Source organism: Eurytemora carolleeae, unplaced genomic scaffold (assembly GCF_000591075.1).
Source record: "Eurytemora carolleeae unplaced genomic scaffold, Eaff_2.0 scaffold541, whole genome shotgun sequence".
Classification (NCBI taxonomy): Eukaryota; Metazoa; Arthropoda; class Copepoda; order Calanoida; family Temoridae; genus Eurytemora; species Eurytemora carolleeae.
In genome coordinates this window covers 224,380-244,529 of record NW_019396589.1, presented here as the reverse complement: position 1 = coordinate 244,529, position 20,150 = coordinate 224,380, and the positions used below count along the sequence as shown (strand labels likewise).

Here is a 20,150-nt window from a genome sequence, read left to right as displayed (position 1 = left end):
AATTATTTTCAGAAATACACAAAATGTCGGACAGTGCAGTTGATGAATTAAGGGTTTTAGAACTTTTCTCTGGTATTGGAGGAATGCATAGAGCCTGTGAATTAGTTGAGAGTGTTGAGTGTGGAACAAAACTAAATGTTGTTGCTGCAGTTGACATTAATACTTCAGCCAACGCTATCTACAGGAAATATACATTTTGATTGTAATAATATGTTCTCTTTTATCAGTTGTAAAAAAAAATTATGTTGGAAGTCTAAAACAACCAAAACGTTACTTTAAAGGAGTGTTAACGTAATTTTATTGACCCTTCAGGCTGAGATGACAATGACCGATTTTCCTGTTTGTCTTCCTGCATTACAAATGCGTAAGTCTCTTTTGTAGAGAAACAACAATTGAAAATAATCAACTTTAAAAATTTTAAACATTGATATAGATTAAATAGATTATCAAGTACAATAGGTGGCAACAGAGAAATGAACAAATTATACACAACGTCACAAGTGTCAAATATAACAAGGAAGACAACATGTTCTCCCATTAGTTGACATGTTTTCCAAGATTAAATAAAAAAGTGTAAAAACAGAAAATAAAGAACACAAAATTGCACTTATTTTACTGTTAAGATAAGCCCTTTATTATCTTATATCTATAATTTTGTCGGACACAAAAACTGAGTTGAAGCTTGTGACGTAAAAATACAGCTGTACTGATAGTGTACAAATTCTACGTTGCCATCTATTGTACTTCATACTCTATTTGATAAATAATGCATATTTGATCAGACAACGCCTTATAGGGTACCGTTGTGAATCGTTGATTGCAATCTTAACTCTATTAAATACTTGAAATCCCTTTCTTCAAGTTTTTAGTTTTTGCATTCATTAATTCTTTATATTTGAGAAAGCTTCGAGGTTCATAGTTTATAAGGGGGGGGGGGCCACAAAACGTATTACTCTCCGGAAAATTTAAACAGTGTTTAAACATAACTTAGAATTGTCGTAGGAGGCTGATTTTTTGCATGCAAACTCAGAATTATGTATATTACGTGCATTTTTTGGTTTTGAAGGAATCTGAGCAAAAGTGCGTGCGCGCGCGCGTTTTTTGTGAAAAAATGCGACTTTTTTGACAGTAAATCAATGTTAACTTCATTAATTGCNTTAGTATACAAAGATATTTTCTTTTATTGCGCGCGCGCGCGGACATTTAAGCCTTTGGGGTTGAATTTTTTTAGCGCATATTTGTTTCAAGAGTGTCAGGAAAAATTTTCAAGTGCAATTAATGAAGTTAACATTGATTTACTGTCAAAAAAGTCGCATTTTTTCACAAAAAACGCGCGCGCGCACGCACTTTTGCTCAGATTCCTTCAAAACCAAAAAATGCACGTAATATACATAATTCTGAGTTTGCATGCAAAAAATCAGCCTCCTACGACAATTCTAAGTTATGTTTAAACACTGTTTAAATTTTCCGGAGAGTAATACGTTTTGTGGCCCCCCCCCCCCCCTTTGTTAGTTTAATTTATTTCGCAAGAACCTTTCAGATATTCTTAAGTTTATTCTTTTAAGTTTAAATGAAGTTTTGAAACGAAGAAATTAAAGATAAAATGAGTTCAGTTATTTGGTGTCCCATTTAGATCGAATGTTTTTAATTGGGAATCTACCTACCATAACGAACATTTTTTTAGATTTTATGTGTATTAAAGTTTTTCTCGGTTTGTCCCTTTAAAGTTTTAATTTTTCGATTTCACCTTGAGATCGAATGGATCATTAGATTTTCAGTTTTTTAACTCAATTCCATTGGTTAGAAACAGTGTCAAAATAGTCATAATTAATCAAGATTCCTTACACATCCTTTTTAAAACAGATTTTGTAAGCTTAATTTCAAGTGTCCCTTCATGTAAAGATGGCACTCCCCGATTCAAAACGGTATCCTTGAAACCTTTATTTGATCAAAAATGTGGAAGATATTGTCGTTTTTCTTAATTTGAATGTGTTTAATTCTGTTAATTTCCATATGTTTTCCTGCGCAAGTTACTTTGTAGAGAAAGCATAATTGAAAATAATAAGTTTTAAACATCATAAACATTAGTATTTATTTCATACTTGATCAACTAGACAAAGCATTGCCTTTTTTACGTGGAGGGTCATATGAAATTACGCTTACAGACCCTTTAAGTCTTAATAACAACCACTTTAATGCAACATTTGACATCAATGTGCCAAAAAAAGAAAATTAGAAGAAATCTTATTTCTAAAGAAGTTGATTAAATCAACGTGAGTCGAGTTAGAGTTCAGCAAAATATCAATTATTTTGATGAAAATCTTGTGAGCTATATTTCTACTAAAACTAATCAAAACTGTCCAAGTAACTACAAAATGAGATTTTCTTTGAAAAGAAATTGCCTTTTTAATAAAAGCCGGGGAGGGGGGGGGGGGGAGCGGATTATTTTTATGGAATTAACCATCTCTAGGAAATTAGTTTTACTTAAAAGATGTCTTATTCATTTTTCTTGTTAATTTTATGAATTTGATACTTGTTTTTATTATCAATATTATTAACAGTATCATTCTTGGGATCGGGAACAGTATTATCTATATAATAAAGATCTTCCTTATATGTATATAATATACAGGGTGATCAAAAACGGGATTATCGATGTTTTGACAACCTTTTTAAAAATTATGTTTTGTTCAGATTTTAGGCATAAAAATGTGATTTAGAAAATTTTAAAAAATATTTGGAAATCTGCGAAACAAATTTATTTTGAAAAAAATTTTGATTAAATGTTTTTTATTGTTTTCCATAAGGATGTAAGCTCTTTTGTAATAAATTGAATTGAATTATGGAATTATTAAAATTATAATTTTAATAACTCCATAATTATCAATACTTTCATCATTATAATAAAAAAAAATTAGTGAAGCCAAGCATATAAACACAGAACATTATATTAAATATTAATTTTCTCTTTTTTAATCATAATTTTTTTCATAGTATGCAATTGTCCGAAAACCATATTATTTTCAACATTATTATTGATTATTTCTTTTTAATTTAATATTATTTTTCTTCTCTAGGACTTTAACCCTATTCCTGCTGGGGGGGGGGGGGGTTAATTTGACCCCCCCCCTTGTTGGGTTTTTTCATAACTCAAAAAGTATTAGTCTGAGGCTGTTGAAATTTTCTGACTTTTCTTACATACCCACAGCCCTCCCTTTAGGCCTAAAACCGGGCTTTAATACTAACTGCCTGAGTCCTCAGGCACACTGCCTTAATGACTGCTTTTTCCTGTAACAAACTAAATCTTTGTTTTGACCTTCTTCCACTTGTCAGATTTTAATAAAATTTAGCTTTTTGGAAAGCCTTTGACATAAGGAAACGAACTGCATTTGCAAACAACCTGTCAAAGGAAATTTGCACATTTTTAGTTTTTCTTGATTAAAAATCAGGTTATTTAAAATTTTGCAAAAATTTTTGCATATTTGAAATGGCATGGTCAAGGGCTTTTCAAAAATGTATAATTTTTCATTTTTTGGACAAATTTTTTTTTGCAAACATTTCCAATGATGTATCATTTGTCATATTTGGACATCAAACATGGGATTTAGAGGGGGGGGGGGGCAAATTGACCCCCCCCCAGCATATCCTTGTTTTCAAGTACCCCAGCAGAGATAGGGTTAAGGGTCTGTTGATATAATTTTAAGTGGCCTAAAGTCCTTGTCTAGAGTAGCATTTCCGATTCACAACTATTCCCCTAAAAGCTTTGTCTGATCAAGCATAAATTAGATATCCAAGTTTATAATTTTGAAAAATGATTATTTTCAATTTTGGTTTCTCTACTAAAGTGACTTGTGCATGTCTGAATTTAATCAAAATTTAACAGTTTACAATGCTAGAAAAACTACATTATCTTCTACATTGTTATATAAAGGTTACAAGGGTACAGTTGTGAATTGAACATGTCCCTCTTGAAATGGGGAGTTCCTCTTTAAATTACGCCTGATGTTCCTTTAATAAATAATATATCTTAGAATATAAACCAAATAATTATTTAGGAATTATTTTGTGCGCACATTTTTAGAAAAGTATTTGTGTACAATGTACAGTGCAGTGTACAATGTACAGTACACTGTACAGGGTATTTTAAATGTATATTCTGGATATCAGACACAATCATCCGGATACAACGCACTGGCAAAGGGATATCAAGGGACTGACTGCGAAGGATATCAAAAAAATCAGGTGGATAGTTGGCAATTGTTTTCCTAAAAAGATCCTAAAATAGCTAGCTGTTCAACAGATAAGTTTATTAAAACCTTGAATTGTGTTAAGCTTTTCATAATTTCAAAAACATACTTTTTTACATTTAGAATTTAAACTATACTAATGGGGCGAACCTTTGGGTTTGGGAATATCACACTTGGTTAGTTTATGTTTTTAAGAAGTATTGGCAAAATTCTCATAGATTTTTGCGTGAGAGCTAGCAAATTTTGCGTGAGAGCTTGCAAATTTTGAATTATTGCACAGTGATGGAATAAAATCTTGAAATTATTTTTAGACCTGATATTCTATGTTTAGACCTGAAATTCTGTGTTTAGATCTAATATACTGTATTTAGACCTGATTTTATGTGTTCAGACCTGTTATTCTGTGTTTAGACCTAATATTCTGTGTTTAGACCTGATATTCTGTGTTCAGACCTGATATTTTGTGTCTAGGCCTGATATTCTGTGTTTAGACCTGTTATTCTGTGTTTAGACCTGATATTCTGTGTTTAGACCTGATATTTTGTGTGTAGACCTCTTATTCTGTGTTTAGACCTAATATTCTGTGTTTAGACCTAATTTTCTGTGTCTAATCCTTATATTCTGTGTTTAGACCTGTTATTCTGTGTTTAGACCTGATATTCTGTGTTTAGACCTGATATTCTGTGTTTAGACCTGTTATTCTGTGCTTAGACCTAATATTCTGTGTTTAGACCTGATATTCTTTGTTTAGACCTGATATACTGTGTTTAGACCTGATATACTGTGTTTAGACCTGATATTCTGTGTTTAGACTTGATATTCTGTGTTTAGACCTGATATACTGTTAATGTCTCCTCCCTGTCAACCCCACACAAGGCAAGGGAAGCGCAGGGATATACAGGACCATACCAAACCTTAATATTCTTTATCGAAGATATTCTTTTTGGATAATTTTTAGTTCATTTTGTTTAGAGTGAAATTATAGATTATAAATTTGTTCGGTTTGGTGTTTGGTTGGATTTGGTTTGGTTTGGTAAATTGTTTTGAGTGTATGTATAACTATTGGTTTGATTGGATTTGGTTTGGTTTGGTTAGATTTGGCTCGGGTTGAGTATATGTATATGGTTTGGTATGGTAGGATCCGCGGAGCGACGGCTTGAAACATCTTCTTCAGTTAATTCCTGAAGTTCCAAGCTTAAAGTATGTTCTGCTTGAAAATGTTCAAGGTAAACTATACAAGGGGCTTAGAGGCACAATCCCCCTTCCCTAGAAATCTTGTATTTTGAAGCTTAAGAACTTTAATATATGTGTTTTTCTTTCAAATTCAGCCTGCATGCAATCAGAATGATAAACAATTGTTTAAAAATGTGCCATAAAAGTTTTTTCTGTTTTAGGGTTTAATATTTTTATTTTTAAGAATTTCAATACATGGATGAGTTAAAAAATAAACTTTAAGGATTTGAGTCTTTGCCACAATCTCGGATTTTTTATACCTATATCTTTGCAACCTATGTCGTAGACCTTAGAAATTTTAAACTTAATTGGGTTATTAGATCTAACATAATTTATAGTTTAAAATATCTAAGGTCTACCACATCAGGCTGCAAAGATATTGGGATAAGAAAATTCCTTATCAGGATTTGAGAGTAGTGAGTCTAGGGATCTGGTTCTAGCAACCCTCTCTGGTGAAGGGTTTTACTGGAAGGAGTTCCTCATTAATCCAAACCAACTTAATATTCCTAACTCCAGGCTTAGATACTATCTGGTAGCAAGGAAAGGATGCGTCTCATGGGGATCAGACCCGCATTTGCCAACTGAACAAGACTGCGTCCTGAACGTGCAATCGGACAACGAAACAAGTGATAGTAAAGTTAATAAGAATTTGACGGAACTAGAAAGTAACATGACAGTTTGCGAAAGTAACGTAACAATCGATGAATGCAATGTAAAAAACAATTCTGCTGGTAACGCGACAAACAAGGAATGTAACGTGACTAGCCAAGACGGTAACGTGATAATCAATGAACACAATGTAGCAAGATTACACACTGATTTCTCCAGTTTGAAGATATCTGTTGAAAAGCTGGGATTGAATCAAGCTTCTGGATCTTTGGACAGCTTTCTGCAGGAAACGAACAGTATTGCATTTCTTATTTCTTTTTTTTTTGTTTTCTGTTACTTTTCTTTTTCGACAAGATATATGACATTGGTCCCATAAACTATGGAATAGGAAGACGACATTTAAGTAATCTTGATTATATGATGCGAACTGCCAATAGTTTTACTAGTAGCTTGAAATTCAATTTATTTAAGTGAAAAATGGTTTTTTCCATGTTTCATTTTCATTGGACTATTTGAATCTAACAGGAATGAATATTTTTCATTTGCCCCCAAAAAATTAGCTTTTTAAGTGTGGGTGGGGGGGGGGATTTTTGATAAAAACAGAAAACGGGAAACGGGAAGGGGAAAAAATGGGGAAGAGGGAATGGAAAAAAGGGGGGAGAGGGAAGGGAAAAAAGGGGGGAGAGGGAAGGGGAAAAAAGGGGGGGAGAGGGAAGGGGAAAAAAGGGGGAAGACAGAAGAGAAAAGGAGGAAAGAGGGAATTTATTTGTTATCCGCTGGTTTTGGCACACAGGAAACTATGCCAATCCTTTTTTGGGAAAAATATGATATTTTAAGGAATAGGGGAAGGAAAAAGAGGGAATTTCTTTTTTTATCTCCTAGTTTTGGACGTTCACACAGGAAACAAAGCAAAACCTTTTTTGGGGGAAAAAATATCATATTTTTTCCCTCAATTGCAATATCATGTTTCCCCTTTAAAAAGCTTGTCTGTCATTGTGTTCATTCATAACTGAAAAAAATAAGAATTTAGTGTGAAGTGGGAACCTGGTGGTTGACCTTTTCAAGTCTCAGCTTTGGGGAGGGGGCAAAACTATGAGTCTTAGAACTAATATACACCCCTGGAGGTTAACTGTCGTTTTCAATCTCCTAGTTGTATGGGTCTCACTTTAGGAATAATAATAGGGGGGGGGGGGGTGAACCAATTTAAAAACTTTTTGTAATGGAAGTTAGTTCTATTGAAATATTAAATCTGGCTTTTCTTCTTTTTCCTTTGAATTACAGGTGGGTAGCTGAAATTAGAATTCTTTTAATATAATTAAAGTACAGCTTTTAAAGTTTTAATACCATAGAAAGTTCCCAATTACGAGGAAGATCATTTCTTTCATACTTTTGTTGGAAATCTTGTAAACCTTTAAATTTTTTCATTTATAATTCATGGAAAGAAATAATGAGATTTAGTTTTCAGAATTAGGTATGCCTTGAAACACCAACCACAAAATTCGATGGATTTCTGTTTCTGCCGTTTGAACTATTGGTCGTTTAAACTACTGACATGACGTCATATCCTGTAGTTCAAATTAACACACTATTTGCTCATTTGAACTATTTTGTTGGATTATCGGCAGTTTTCAAATGAACTTCAAAATAGTTCAAATGAACATGAAAATAGTTTGAAATGTGTGTATTAAATCAGAGTCAGGCTGGGTTAAGACTATTTCTGGGCCGAGCGCTGCGGCTTGGAGTTCAAATGTATAAAAAAATTCAGTTGATAGTTGAAATACAAAATATTTCAAATGCCCACAAAAATAGTTCAACGGAACCAAAAACTAGTTCAAATATATTTATTATTTCTGGGTTAGGTTAGGTTAAGACAATTTCTGGGCCGAGTGCTGGGGCTAGGACAGGCTAGAGTCCTAGCGCTGTGGCTAGTAGTTCAAATGAACAGAAAATTGTTCTACTGAACCAAAAAAGTATTTTTTCATTTTAACTTTTTTTATTTATTTGAACTATTTTTTTGTTAATTTGAACTATTTTTTGTTCATTTGAACTATTTTTTGTTCATTTGAACTTTTTTTGGTTCATTTTGAACTATATTTTTGTTATTTGAACTATTTTTTGTTTATTTGAACTATTTTTTGTTCATTTGAACTATTTTCATGTTAATTTGAAATATTTCTAAGACTCATTTGAAGCATTGTGTTTACATTCAATGTTCATGCTCAAATGATAGTTCTTGAATAACATAAAAGAATAGTTTAAATGAGCATAAAACAAAGTCGCTTAACTTTTGGTCGATTTAACTACAAACGTGGTACCACGTGCAGTAGTTAACGAGCAATAGTTCAAACGAGCAATAGTTCAAACGAGCAATAGTTTAAACGATCAATAGTTCAAACGTCAGTAGTTCAAACTGGATAGCATCCAAAATTCTCCTAGTCCTGGCATTTCCAAAATGTGGTCTGCCTATTTTGTGCTTAGTATTTTTGGAGATATTAACAATTTCGTTTAGATTTCAATTCAATCTGAATGTAATTCTTCAATCTTCATCTTTCTAAGGGTATTTTGTAATAATTAACTCTAGAATTTAAAAATTAAGTTTACGGAAAACGCTGAAAATTTGTTTAACGATTAAAGACGACCTTCTAATCGTCTTTCCACCGTCATGTTTCGTCGGACACCGTGTATTTAAGCACGAGCTTTTATTGATACTCTTCGCTGTTAGGCACAGGATGAAGATGTTAATGAGTATCTTCTAGATGACAAGATCTTGCCAAAGTATGGTAAAGTTCTAGATATTGTGGACAGGAGCAGTCACAGAACTTGTTGTTTCACTAAAGCTTACGGTCATTACTTTGAAGGTAATAATAATGTTATATTAACCAAATTTTAAGTGACTCTCTTTCAAAGATGGCAAGATCCGATTCACAACGGTACACTTATAGCTTTGTCTGATCAAGTATAAATTAGATAACAATGTTTTAAATTTTGAAAATTGATCAATTGTGGTTTTGTAAACAAGTTACTTTTCCATTTCTACAATCAGATGAAGGTTTCAAGGCCACCATTGTGACATTGTCACTTGAAATTGCGCTCACAGTTTCTTAAAAACTTATTGATTTTAAATTTGATTTGTATTTTAATAAACTTTGCCACTCTACAGGAACGGGAAGTGTATTGCAGCAAGGTGGAGACCGGAGCGCGGCCTATGCGCAAGCAGAAAGTGTTGCTGATTCCCCAGAAGAAGTTTCACGCATTTTATCAGAGTTGAAATTGCGTTTTTTCACGCCTACGGAAATTTCGCAATTGATGGGGTTTCCTAAAACATTTTCTTTTCCTGATGAAACAACTCGAAAACAGAAATATAAAACTCTTGGTAACAGTTTGAATGTTCACGTGGTGGCCATATTGTTGCATTTTTTAATATATTGTTGAATAAATTTTATTTATTTTAAGGAGTCAGTTTTGATCAAAATTATAATAAATATTCTGGGTAAAGTTCTTTCAATAGTCTAAACTTAATAACAATTTCAAATATGTTTTGTTTTATTATGAAAATAGAAAACTTGGTATTTTATAACCATTAAAATTGTAAACAAATAATAATACTAAAACAATAAGATTCTGACTAAAGTAGATTCAGGGCAGGGGGCGGAAACGTCATGTGTGTGTGTCTGTACCAAAAGAGTGTGTAAGGTTACCGTACCAAAGGTGTGTACTGTAGGTTTAAACAGTTCGTATTTGTACAGTCTAGGAGAGTACATTTGTTTATTGTTAATTGTTTACTTAAAAATAAGTTTAAAATGCATGTAATATATTATTTATATATTTAAGTCAACACTATAAAGCCAAATTTTCATGCAAAGAATATAACTTGATCAAAGTTTACAATAAATATAGTCGTTATTCAAACTTAATTATAATTGGCAAGGACAACATTGTTCTGCAATTTCCTTGACTGTAATCATGTTGTGTGTCTGTACCAAAAGAGTGTGTGTTAGGTTACCGTACTGGTCTGCAAAGCAGTGCGACTGGCTTTCTCATGCTAGACCAGCGCCATTTCTTTTTGTCTTTATTCCTATTCCCTGGTTCAGGGTAATTCTTATCTGTAGGTTTCATGAATAAATAGCAGTTATGTTATGTTAAGCAGTTATGTTATGATAAGCAGTTATGTTATGTTAAGCAGTTCAGTTATGTTATGTTAAGCAGTTATGTTATGATAAGCAGTTATGTTATGTTAAGCAGTTATGTTTATGATAAGCAGTTATGTTATGATAAGCAGTTATGTTATGTTAAGCAGTTATGTTATGTTAAGCAGTTATGTTATGTATGTTAAGCAGTTATGTTATGTTAAGCAGTTATGTTATGTTAAGCAGTTATGTTATGTATGTTAAGCAGTTATGTTATGTTAAGCAGTTATGTTATGTATGTTAAGCAGTTATGTTATGTATGTTAAGCAGTTATGTTATGTTAAGCAGTTATGTTATGTATATGTTAAGCAGTTATGTTATGTTAAGCAGTTATGTTATGTTAAGCAGTTATGTTATGTTAAGCAGTTGTTATGTTAAGTATAGTTTTGCTACCCTGGAGAAGTTAATAATTAAGATTAGTAATTAATAACAATTTCAAGTGAGATGTATTTAACAATTATATATTGCTAGACTTATTTATGTATTATTTTTAGGGTTGTCCACAACAGTAGACTTAAATGACGACCCTAAACTGTAGAGATTTGACTAGTTGAAATTTTTTAAAGTTTTAAACGTAAACTAAGTAATTTGACAAAGAAATTTACAAGAATGCAGGGAGGGTTCTAGGATTTTTAGTAAACATACTGAATAATTTCTGCATAGTTTCGTGTCTGAAGCCGTGTTTAGGATCCGGATCCGTTGGATTTACAACATTTCGGTTTCCCTGGATCTGAATCTGAAAAAATAAACGGATCCGGATCCAGGGGCAAAATATCAACCAAAAACTTGTTCGTCTCAAAACACAAATTTCAACTAAAAAAATACAACTAGGCTAATGGCTCAACAAGTATTTAGCATTAAAAGGAATAAAAAATTGAGACAATTTTTCAGTGGTTCAAAAATTATGAAAATTAGCTACACTAATTAGTTACATTAATTAGTTTCCTTAATTCGTACATTAATTATTTACCTTAATTAGCTCCCCTAATTATCTACCCTTATTAGTTATGAAAATGTGAAAGATATTTTCCGAATCCGGATCCTTAGTACTGAATCTCATTCTTTGTAGGTATAACCCTGTACTTGAAAGCTTAACACAGACATGGCACTGAATAAATAAAAATATATGCGTGTTGTCCTGTCTAACGAGATGTTTAGTTTCTTAAAATTAAATCAGTTGAGACACAGATTTACACAAGCAGGGTTACACGCAAAGGATTGCCCTCTAAAGACGACTGTAAACTGTTTTCTTTCTTTGTCAAATAATCAACCAAGCAACAAAATACCAACGTCAGGGCAATAGAATCAATTATACAATTTGATCATCAAATTTCAGGTCGTCTTTGTAATCACAAAGAATGAGACTGTAAAGACGACCAAAATAGGACGATTTTAGGTTGAATTAAATCTTCTGCCTTGAATGTAGTCTTTTACGGGTATATGTAATGATCTGCCAAAAAACAAAACCTGTTTACAGTTGCTGAGAGTTATTACATGAATGAAACGAATTAAAATTGTCTCTGAAGTCTTATTATGTGTGTGTAACCCTGTATATACTCGAGTGTTCTAAGTTCTAAGGTGAGGATCGAGGAAGTGAAAAGTGAACATAAAATCCATGTTTCTTGTGAAAAGTGAAATTTTAAAGAAAACAAATATGAATATAAATTAAAGAGTTGGGATTTTGAAGCTGTATGTTGCCGCAACTAGCATAGCTTGTAAATATTTTGATTTAAGTGCCCCCCCCCCCTCTCAATTTACTGAACTGTACCCAGCAGGGAGCCATGCTATTGCTAACGAGAAAATAATACTAACCCTAACAAATGTTCAGTCTTTTCTGAGGACAACCGTAGTGAATACCACCCCCTCTCTAATTTCGTGATCATTCCCCTTGTTTAAGTTCTTGTTATCCGACATTTTCAGAAAAGGTTAAAACCAATTTATTCGTAATTACTATAATTTTGTCAAAGAAATTTTTTCATTGTTACATTTATTTATGGATTTCGTTTTTACAAAATACGTACAGGGTTACCTTAAGTGATGAAAATTCAGAAACGACTGTACGGAACCTGTATCATGTTTTACTTAGATTCATGATTTCCTTTAAACTTGTTTCTTTTGTAGTAAATTAATTTAATATATAATTCAAAGTCTGAATACAGTACAGTACAGTACAGTACAGTACAGTACAGTACAATACAGTACAGTACAGTACAGTACAGTACAGTACAGTACAGTACAGTACAGTACAGTACAGTACAGTACAGCACAGTACAGTACAGTACAGTACAGTACAGGACAGTACAGCATAGCACAGCACAGTACAGTACAGTACAATACAGCACAGGACAGGACAGGACAGCATTGCACAGCACAGCACAGCACAGTACAGTACAGTACAATACAGTACAATACAGCACAGGACAGGACAGTACAGCATAGCACAGCACAGCACAGCACAGCACAGTACAGTACAGTACAGCATAGCACAGCACAAAACAACACAAGGCAAACTACAAATTTCAACCTTAAGTTTGCTATACAGGATTACCCACAATTACAAAGGATGAGACTTCAGAAACGACTGAGTAAATTTATACTATATGTTTCTTTATATTAATAATTCCCTCCTGCAACATTTAATCTTGTTTCATTAAAATCAATAAATAAGCCGTAAAATACTATTTTAAGGCAGAAGATTTAACTTAAACCTGAGAATATCAGATTTTGAGAATTTCCGGTCGTCTTTGCGGGCTCATCCTTTGTGATTAACCTTTTATTTAAAGATTTATAGATGTCGTCATTAAATTGTCATTCCTTGTGGGTAACCCTGTAGTATGAGTTACTACTTTCTCATTTCTAAAGTTCTGAAAAAATGACTTCTTGTTAAAACACAATTATCGAGTCTTTATATTTAATATCATGCATTTTACAGATAAAAGCGTGTATTTATCAAATGCACTTAACAATTCAGGTCTGTTGGCTTCCTGATTATGCTGTTGCCTGGCTTATCAGACGTTTGTTGTTGCTGATGCTCGTGTCCATCAGGATTTTGTTTTTTGCGAAAGCCCGTGCCCATCAAGCTTTTTGTTGTTGCGGTTGCCCTTGTCCATCAGGCTTCCCTGCAAACATTTAGTCTCCGACAAACCAATGTCGAACAATTAAGTCCAGAATTATTTACCTGGCATATTTACAATCGGCGCATATAGTCGGTTAAAATGTTTCCTGGTTTTTGTTGTTGCGGTTTCCCTTGCCCGTTAGGTTTTTGTTGTGGCGGTTGTCCTTGTCCCATCAGGATTTTGTTATTGCAGTTGCCCTTTCCCATCAGGTTTTTGTTGTTGCAGTTGCCCTTTCCCATCAGGTTTTTGTTGTTGCAGGTGCCCTTGCCCATCAGGTTTTTGTTGTGTCGGTTGCCCTTGTCCATCAGGCTTTTGTTGTTGCAGTTGCCGTTGCCCTTAAGGCATTTGTTGTTGCGGTTGCCGTTGCCTACTTTATTTATTATTAAGTGTATGACAATTTGATAGTTTGTAGATAACATGAATTGCATTCGATCAAGTATACGCAATACACATAATACATTTTTTGACACTGGCTATATATACAGGCTGTCCCAATAAACTTGGGAATTGAGTGATGATTTCGTCTCTTAAATGATTTATGATTATAGTGTAGTGATACGGCCCACTAAGATTTACTGTTTTCATAAAATAAACTTAAGCAGACATAATTACATTATGACTTTTAAGTTTTAAATCAGGTATTACAATGCTAAACAAAGATCATCTTGAGTTCGTCACTTAATTCCTATGTTTATTGGGAACCCTGTAACAATAACAAAACTCAATAATTTTCATTCTTTGATTGTATTTTAATGTACTACGCCTGTATTGGTTTGGACATTATAATGGATTCATGGCGTTGAGCTGAATAATTGCGTGACGATTTGATAAATGATAATTATTCAATGCGTAATATAATATTTATATCCAGTTAGAACTAGACATATGTTTGAATTGGTAGGAAAAGGAGGTGGGGGGGGGGGAGAGAGAAAGGTCAGGAGTCCTTAGGCTTTCACAGAAAATTAATGAGGGTGGGTGGGTTGGAGTACATTAATTTGGATACAGGGAGAAGGATCGAGAGGATACAGGGAGAAGGATAAAGAAGATACAGGGAGAAGGATGGAGAGAATACAGGGAAAAAGAAAAATAGGATACAGGGAGAAGGATAGAGAGGATACAGGGAGTAGGATAGAGAGGATACAGGGAGAAGGATAGAGAGGATACAGGGAGAAGGATAAATAGGATACAGGGAGAAGGATGGAGAGGATTCAGGGAGAAGGATAAAGAGGATATAGAGAGAAGGATGGAGAGGATACAGGGAGAAGGATAAAGAGGATACAGAGAGAAGGATGGAGAGGATACAGGGAGAAGGATCGAGAGGATACAGGGAGAAGGATAAAGAGGATACAGGGAGAAGGATGGAGAGAATACAGGGAAAAAGAAAAATAGGATACAGGGAGAAGGATAGAGAGGATACAGGGAGAAGGATAGAGAGGATACAGGGAGAAGGATAAATAGGATACAGGGAAAAGGATAGAGAGGATACAGGGAGAAGGATAAATAGGATACAGGGAAAAGGATAATTGTTTTTCAATAAAAAATAATTGGGATTTTTTTCCAAATTTCTGAATTCAGTTTTAGACAATAGTTTGTTACGTGAACTAATCAACTAATGTAAGACTAGGTGTCGAATTTATCTAGTTCACGAACCCTCACTTACATTATAGTTAAACAGGAGATTTTCATAATACACACTTAATTAGTTATCCTAATTAGTTACCTTTATAATAACTTATATTCATTAGTTACCTTTTTAATCAGTTACCTCAATTCGTTTCCTTAATTAGTAACCCTAATTAGTAAATATTATTAGTTACCTTAATTAGTTACCTGAGTTAGTTACCTTTTTACTTAGTTACCTTAATTTGTTACCTTAATTAGCTACCTTCATTAGTCACATTTTTAATTAGTTACCTTTATTAGTTACCTTAATTAGCTACCTTTATTAGATTCCTCTTTAATTATTTACCTTTTTATTAGTTACCTTATTTAGTTACTTTATTTAGTTACCTAAATAAGTTACCTTAATTAGTTACCTTTTAATTAGTAACCATAAGTATTTACCTTAATTATTTACCTTAACTATCTCCTTTAATTATCTACCTTAATTAGTTACCTTTTTAATTAGTTACTTTAACTAGCTACCTTAATTAGTTGCCTTAATTAGTTAACTTTTAATTAGTTACATTAATTAGTTACCTTTTTAATTAATTACCTTAATTACTTTCCTTTTTAATTAGTTACCTTTTCATTAGTTACAAGCTTAATTACTTACTATATAGCTAATTACCTTTTCATTATTTACATTTTAATTAGTTACTTTAATTAGTTTCTTTAATTAGTTACCTTATTAAATAGTTACCTTTTTATTAGTTACTTTTTTAATTAGTTCTCTTTTTTTAACAGTTACCTTAATTTGTTAACTTTTTAATTAGCTACCTTGTTTAATTAGTTACCTATTTAATTAGTTACCTTGTTTAATTAGTTACCTATTTAATTAGTTGACTTGTTTAATTAGTTACCTATTTAATTAGTTACCTTTTTGATGAATTATAAACGAAGTTTCTTTTTCACTTCAGAAATAAGTTATCTAATCAACTGTTTACCCGTTTTTTTTAATTTTTCCTTAATCAATTCAACTACCTTTAATCAATTCAACACCTTTTAATGAATTCCAAAACCTTGATTAGTTATTAACTGGCTTGACTATAAACCACCTAATTATAATTAGATAATTCATTCATTGTGAACACTCCCTTTAATATCCGTCCTTTCATTCATTGTGAACACTCCCTTTAATATCAGTCCTTTCATTCATTGTGAGCACTCCCTTTAATATCAGTCCTTTCATTCATTGTGAGCACTCCCTTTAATATCCGTCCTTTCATTCATTGTGAGCACTCCCTTTAATATCAGTCCTTTCATTCATTGTGAGCACTCCCTTTAATATCAGTCCTTTCATTCATTGTGAACACTCCCTTTAATATAAGTCCTTTCATTCATTGTGAGCACTCTCTTTAATATCAGTCCTTTCAGTCATTTATCCTTGTGTTTAATGTTTATGTGTATCCAAGGGTGTAATGCAAGGAAAGTTATTTCAGTGGTGTACGAATTTTTTGTACTGCAGTGTACTGTCTTTGGGCTCTAATGTAAACACAAGAGTAGGGGTGTCACAGCCTGACATGGGATCCATTTTTCAATTAAAAAATCAATGAAATATTCTGGTCATAGGAATTTATAACATAAATTATCAAAATCATCAAAATTTTAAAAAACTTTAAGTTATTCAATTGTAATATTTGACTAAGGTTGTGGAAAAACTTCTGCATTTTTTGATTATTTAACAATGCGACCCAATAAACGTACAAGTTGGATCGTCTTTTCTGCTGAAAATCTTATAAAAGCCTCATATTAATCACAATAACAGAAAGGAAGGAAGGGTAAGGAATGGTTCAATACTTAAAAGGAAAGCATCGAAAAAAATGCTTTTGTTTTAGGCTTCACTTTACGGTGGTAGGCGATTATATCAATATCATGAAGACTACTTTAGATTTTAATTTTGATTTATGCCCAGCTTTTAAACAACATGGATACACAAAAACATGGACATAAAATTAAACAAGTTTCACTCAAATTACTAGTAACTTTGTACTTCAAAAAAAGCTTCTTTACAATACAAACTTAAATAAAGAAGTAGTCATTTATTTTATTGATATAATCGCCTACCAACATATAGTCATACTATACTGAAGAAAATAAAACAATGAATGCATTATATTTAGACAAATTTATTCAAAAAATAAACTGAGCTTTTTGCTTAAAATTTCTTACACAATTGGTTTTGTGTTTTTCCTTGAGCTGAGAGTTCAAAACTCTTAAACGTTGAATAAAGCGTATTTTAACAAAAAGGTCCACTACGAGTTTTGGCCAGGTCTGGTCTATCTTCAGAATGGCCTCTGTTGTTCTTCCCATAGGATCTGGTTGCCTACATATATTTCCAACGTGTACACTGACAAAAACTTCTTCATAATGGTGAATACTTTCCACAAGCTCCTTGCTTGGGAAAACAGTGATCCCTGATTTTTAAGCTTAATCCAGCTACTGGTTGTGGTTTCAGATATGAGGCCTTCAACTTTGTTACACATATTCTTTGCAATATATCCGGCAATGTAACTTACTGCCTCATTTGCAGATTTCTTCTGCAACTGACCCAACTGGTCTAGGGTTTGAACCTTAACTTGGTCCTCTAGTAGAATAATACCAGGCTGCAATATCTCATTCTGTTTATCTTCATCTAGAATCTAAACATACTAAAATTATTCATTTAAAACACATGTTAAATGTTTTTTGAAATTTACATTAAAATAGTTTACCTGGGAAGAAATCAATGAAGAAACAAATTCTGTATTCTTTTCTTCACTTCCTTGGGGTGTCTCCATCTCTACTGAAGGATTACTGACACTGAGAGCATTTTTTGGGTTTGCTCCTACCAAGATGAGTTTGATTTTCTGCATGACATCTACAGGTCCAGGATGTGAGGTTCCAAACGAACGTAGAAGACTGAAAAAGTTCTCCAAGCAATCTTGGTTTATATTTTTGGTGAGAAGGTAATCTACCATAGAGAATAGAATATATAGAGAGGAATTTACTAGAAAAAAAGTGTAAAACGGCCATTTTGTTGTACTGTTTTCATACTGCAGGTGTACTTCACATATTTATGCTATGTAACCTGTTGGGCCCTGGAATATCATTATATAGAAAATCTAAAATTATTGTTGAAAGAAAACCAAATTATGAAATAGGCTGGTTTCATAATTGACCACTGATCATTTCACATAGACTCTATGCCTTCCACTTTACAAACGATGATTTTCCGTTATAACTATAAATCAAATGATGTTTTTATTCACCTAATTCATTATAAAGTTTATTTAACAGTTTAAAAAATTCGAAATTGAAATGGATAGTCTAGGGAACATACTGTATTAATTTGTACTCTACTGCATATAATTTGTGAACATTTACATGATTTGTACACTTTGAACTCCCTTTCAGGCTGAAAGGGACTGAAAAAATTCATACCGAGAGATTCTTTTATTTCCTCTCTATATATTCTATTCTCTATGTAATCTACACCTTTCTTCTGAATGTCCTCAAAAAGGCCTAACAGAGAGTTGATACTCAGCAGAATTCCTTTTTGAAAAGGAAGCTTTTCAGTCTTAGCAGTATTGTTGGCAAATCTCATCATTTCTACTAAAGGTCTCATGCTTTCTAATGCTCCATTGATGCTCCATTGAACCCCCCTCCTCGAATACTGAACGAACACTGATGCATCTATTATTGTTTACAAATTCCGCCCAGAGAGAACTGGTTTCAATATGTACACAGAGTATACAGAACCACAATTGACTTTCCTTGCATTACACCCTTGTGTGTATCCATGCTGTCAAAAAGCTGGGTACAAATCAAAATTAAAATCGAAAATCGTCTTCATTGTATTGATATATATGACGACGACTGTATCATGATTCAGTCGCCTATTATTATAGTTATTTTTAACTTTTATATTTATTCTAAATCCCATGGAATTCTTTATAATTAGACTGCAGACAACTATATTGGCTTATTATTAAAGTTTGCTAAACCTAAAACTACTATTCTGTTAAAATCTAATCTTGACTTAAAGGGAGTGACCGGCTATGTAAGGTATTTATTTAATAATTTGAAAAAACCCGATTCTGAAAACGTATCCACCTCAAAAGTAGGAGTTTTGAACGTCGAATTTGCACTCAAACTCAGGATTTACAGATCTTTAAAAAGTTTTATATGTCTCAAATGAATCCGAAAGAAGTTTTCCACAACACTGCATACTCAGTTCAACTACCTTACATAGCCGGTCACTCCCTTNTTCACAGGGGCGTATTTAGGAATTTGTCCAGGCGGGGGGGGCTTAAATTTTTTATCTTTCCAAGAGGGGGCTCAGCACCCGTTGGTGCCTAAAAAACCCTGAAATCAATAGATTTCACTGGTCTAGGGGTGCAGCAGTCCCTCACTGGAGGGGATGAACAAAAATTCTCGCTTTTCTCTATCATTCTTCCATCCCCACCCCTAATTTAAAAAAATATGTGACATTCCGAGAATGAGCGAGTGGTAAAGTTATAAGTTATTTTTGGATGAAAAAGTGATTTAATGGACCTTCTCTGTCTTAAAAAAGAGGTAAGTTTTTAATGTTGTTAATCATGACTGGTTTTTTTCATTTATTAAAACTTCCAAGATATCAAAACTTTATTAAGTTAAAGTTTAATTTTGCAATATGTTTATTCTTTGCCCTAAAACAATGAAGAAACGTTTGGATCGTTTTCGATTTTTTTTGCATACATCTTCTGTCAGGGTCAAAATATGACATATGTGTAGTGTATACTAAACGACCCAAAAAAACGAACCAGCGGAAGGCACATCACTACTCCAGATTACATCATTTAAGCTTAGATAACATCTACGTAAGATGTTTGGGCATCAGTTTTGATCAATTAAACCGTTAAACGTCGAGACGACCGGTTAGGACTAAATATTTCTTATCCAAAAGTTTTAAATCCTCCAATGCTAGAATTATTTTGGTTAATATTGACACGATCTAGTACTTTTGTGATTAATTTTAGTAAATAGTCTTTTAAAGAGATTGACAGTGTAATTTCAATTAATCACCTTAATCTAAAAAACAATAAAGACAAAAAAGAATTCTTCGCCTTTTTGTTTTT

At 32.9% G+C, this 20,150-nt stretch overlaps 3 protein-coding genes across 6 annotated transcripts in view; 2 read left to right on the top strand and 1 right to left on the bottom strand.

Annotated features, from left to right (window-relative positions):
• Nucleotides 1-14: 14 nt before the first annotated feature.
• Nucleotides 15-9,541, top strand: LOC111705964 (tRNA (cytosine(38)-C(5))-methyltransferase). Of its 2 annotated transcripts, none has more exons than XM_023478677.1 (7): nucleotides 15-184; nucleotides 4,168-4,242; nucleotides 5,079-5,148; nucleotides 5,386-5,473; nucleotides 5,885-6,375; nucleotides 8,818-8,947; nucleotides 9,250-9,541. In XM_023478677.1, exons 1-7 carry the CDS (start codon nucleotides 24-26, stop codon nucleotides 9,519-9,521), a joined length of 1,287 nt encoding a protein of 428 aa, XP_023334445.1. In that variant the 5' UTR covers nucleotides 15-23; the 3' UTR covers nucleotides 9,522-9,541. The 2 variants fall into 2 exon arrangements, with proteins under 2 accessions (XP_023334445.1, XP_023334444.1); XM_023478676.1 differs by having other exon boundaries at nucleotides 8,812-8,947.
• A 7,623-nt stretch (nucleotides 9,542-17,164) lies between these two features.
• LOC111705981 (uncharacterized) lies at nucleotides 17,165-18,055 on the bottom strand. Its single transcript, XM_023478708.1, has 2 exons — nucleotides 17,766-18,055; nucleotides 17,165-17,693 (listed from the first exon to the last, which is right to left on the bottom strand). The coding sequence occupies exons 1-2, from the start codon at nucleotides 18,009-18,011 to the stop codon at nucleotides 17,337-17,339; spliced, it is 603 nt and encodes a 200-aa protein (XP_023334476.1). The 5' UTR covers nucleotides 18,012-18,055; the 3' UTR covers nucleotides 17,165-17,336.
• A 1,300-nt stretch (nucleotides 18,056-19,355) lies between these two features.
• Nucleotides 19,356-20,150, top strand: part of LOC111705972 (uncharacterized) — a 30,042-nt gene continuing 29,247 nt past the window's right edge. The window contains exon 1 of one of the 3 annotated variants that reach the window (XM_023478697.1): nucleotides 19,356-19,608. The gene's annotated coding sequence lies outside the window, so the exon portion shown is untranslated. The remainder of the gene's footprint in view (nucleotides 19,609-20,150) is intronic. The other 2 variants (XM_023478696.1, XM_023478695.1) reach the window with 2 other exon arrangements.

What these genes read in the sequence shown, in the direction of transcription:
- LOC111705964 (XM_023478676.1), top strand. Translation starts at nt 24, where the DNA reads ATGTCGGACAGTGCAGTTGATGAATTAAGGGTTTTAGAACTTTTCTCT. An exon ending in TCAGCCAACGCTATCTACAG is followed by an intron (nt 185 to 4,167) that starts GAAATATACATT and finishes TCTGGATATCAG; the next exon opens with ACACAATCATCCGGATACAA. An exon ending in TTACGGTCATTACTTTGAAG is followed by an intron (nt 8,948 to 9,249) that starts GTAATAATAATG and finishes GCCACTCTACAG; the next exon opens with GAACGGGAAGTGTATTGCAG.
- LOC111705981 (XM_023478708.1), bottom strand. Translation starts at nt 18,011, where the DNA reads ATGGTAGATTACCTTCTCACCAAAAATATAAACCAAGATTGCTTGGAG. An exon ending in CTTCATTGATTTCTTCCCAG is followed by an intron (nt 17,694 to 17,765) that starts GTAAACTATTTT and finishes TAGTATGTTTAG; the next exon opens with ATTCTAGATGAAGATAAACA.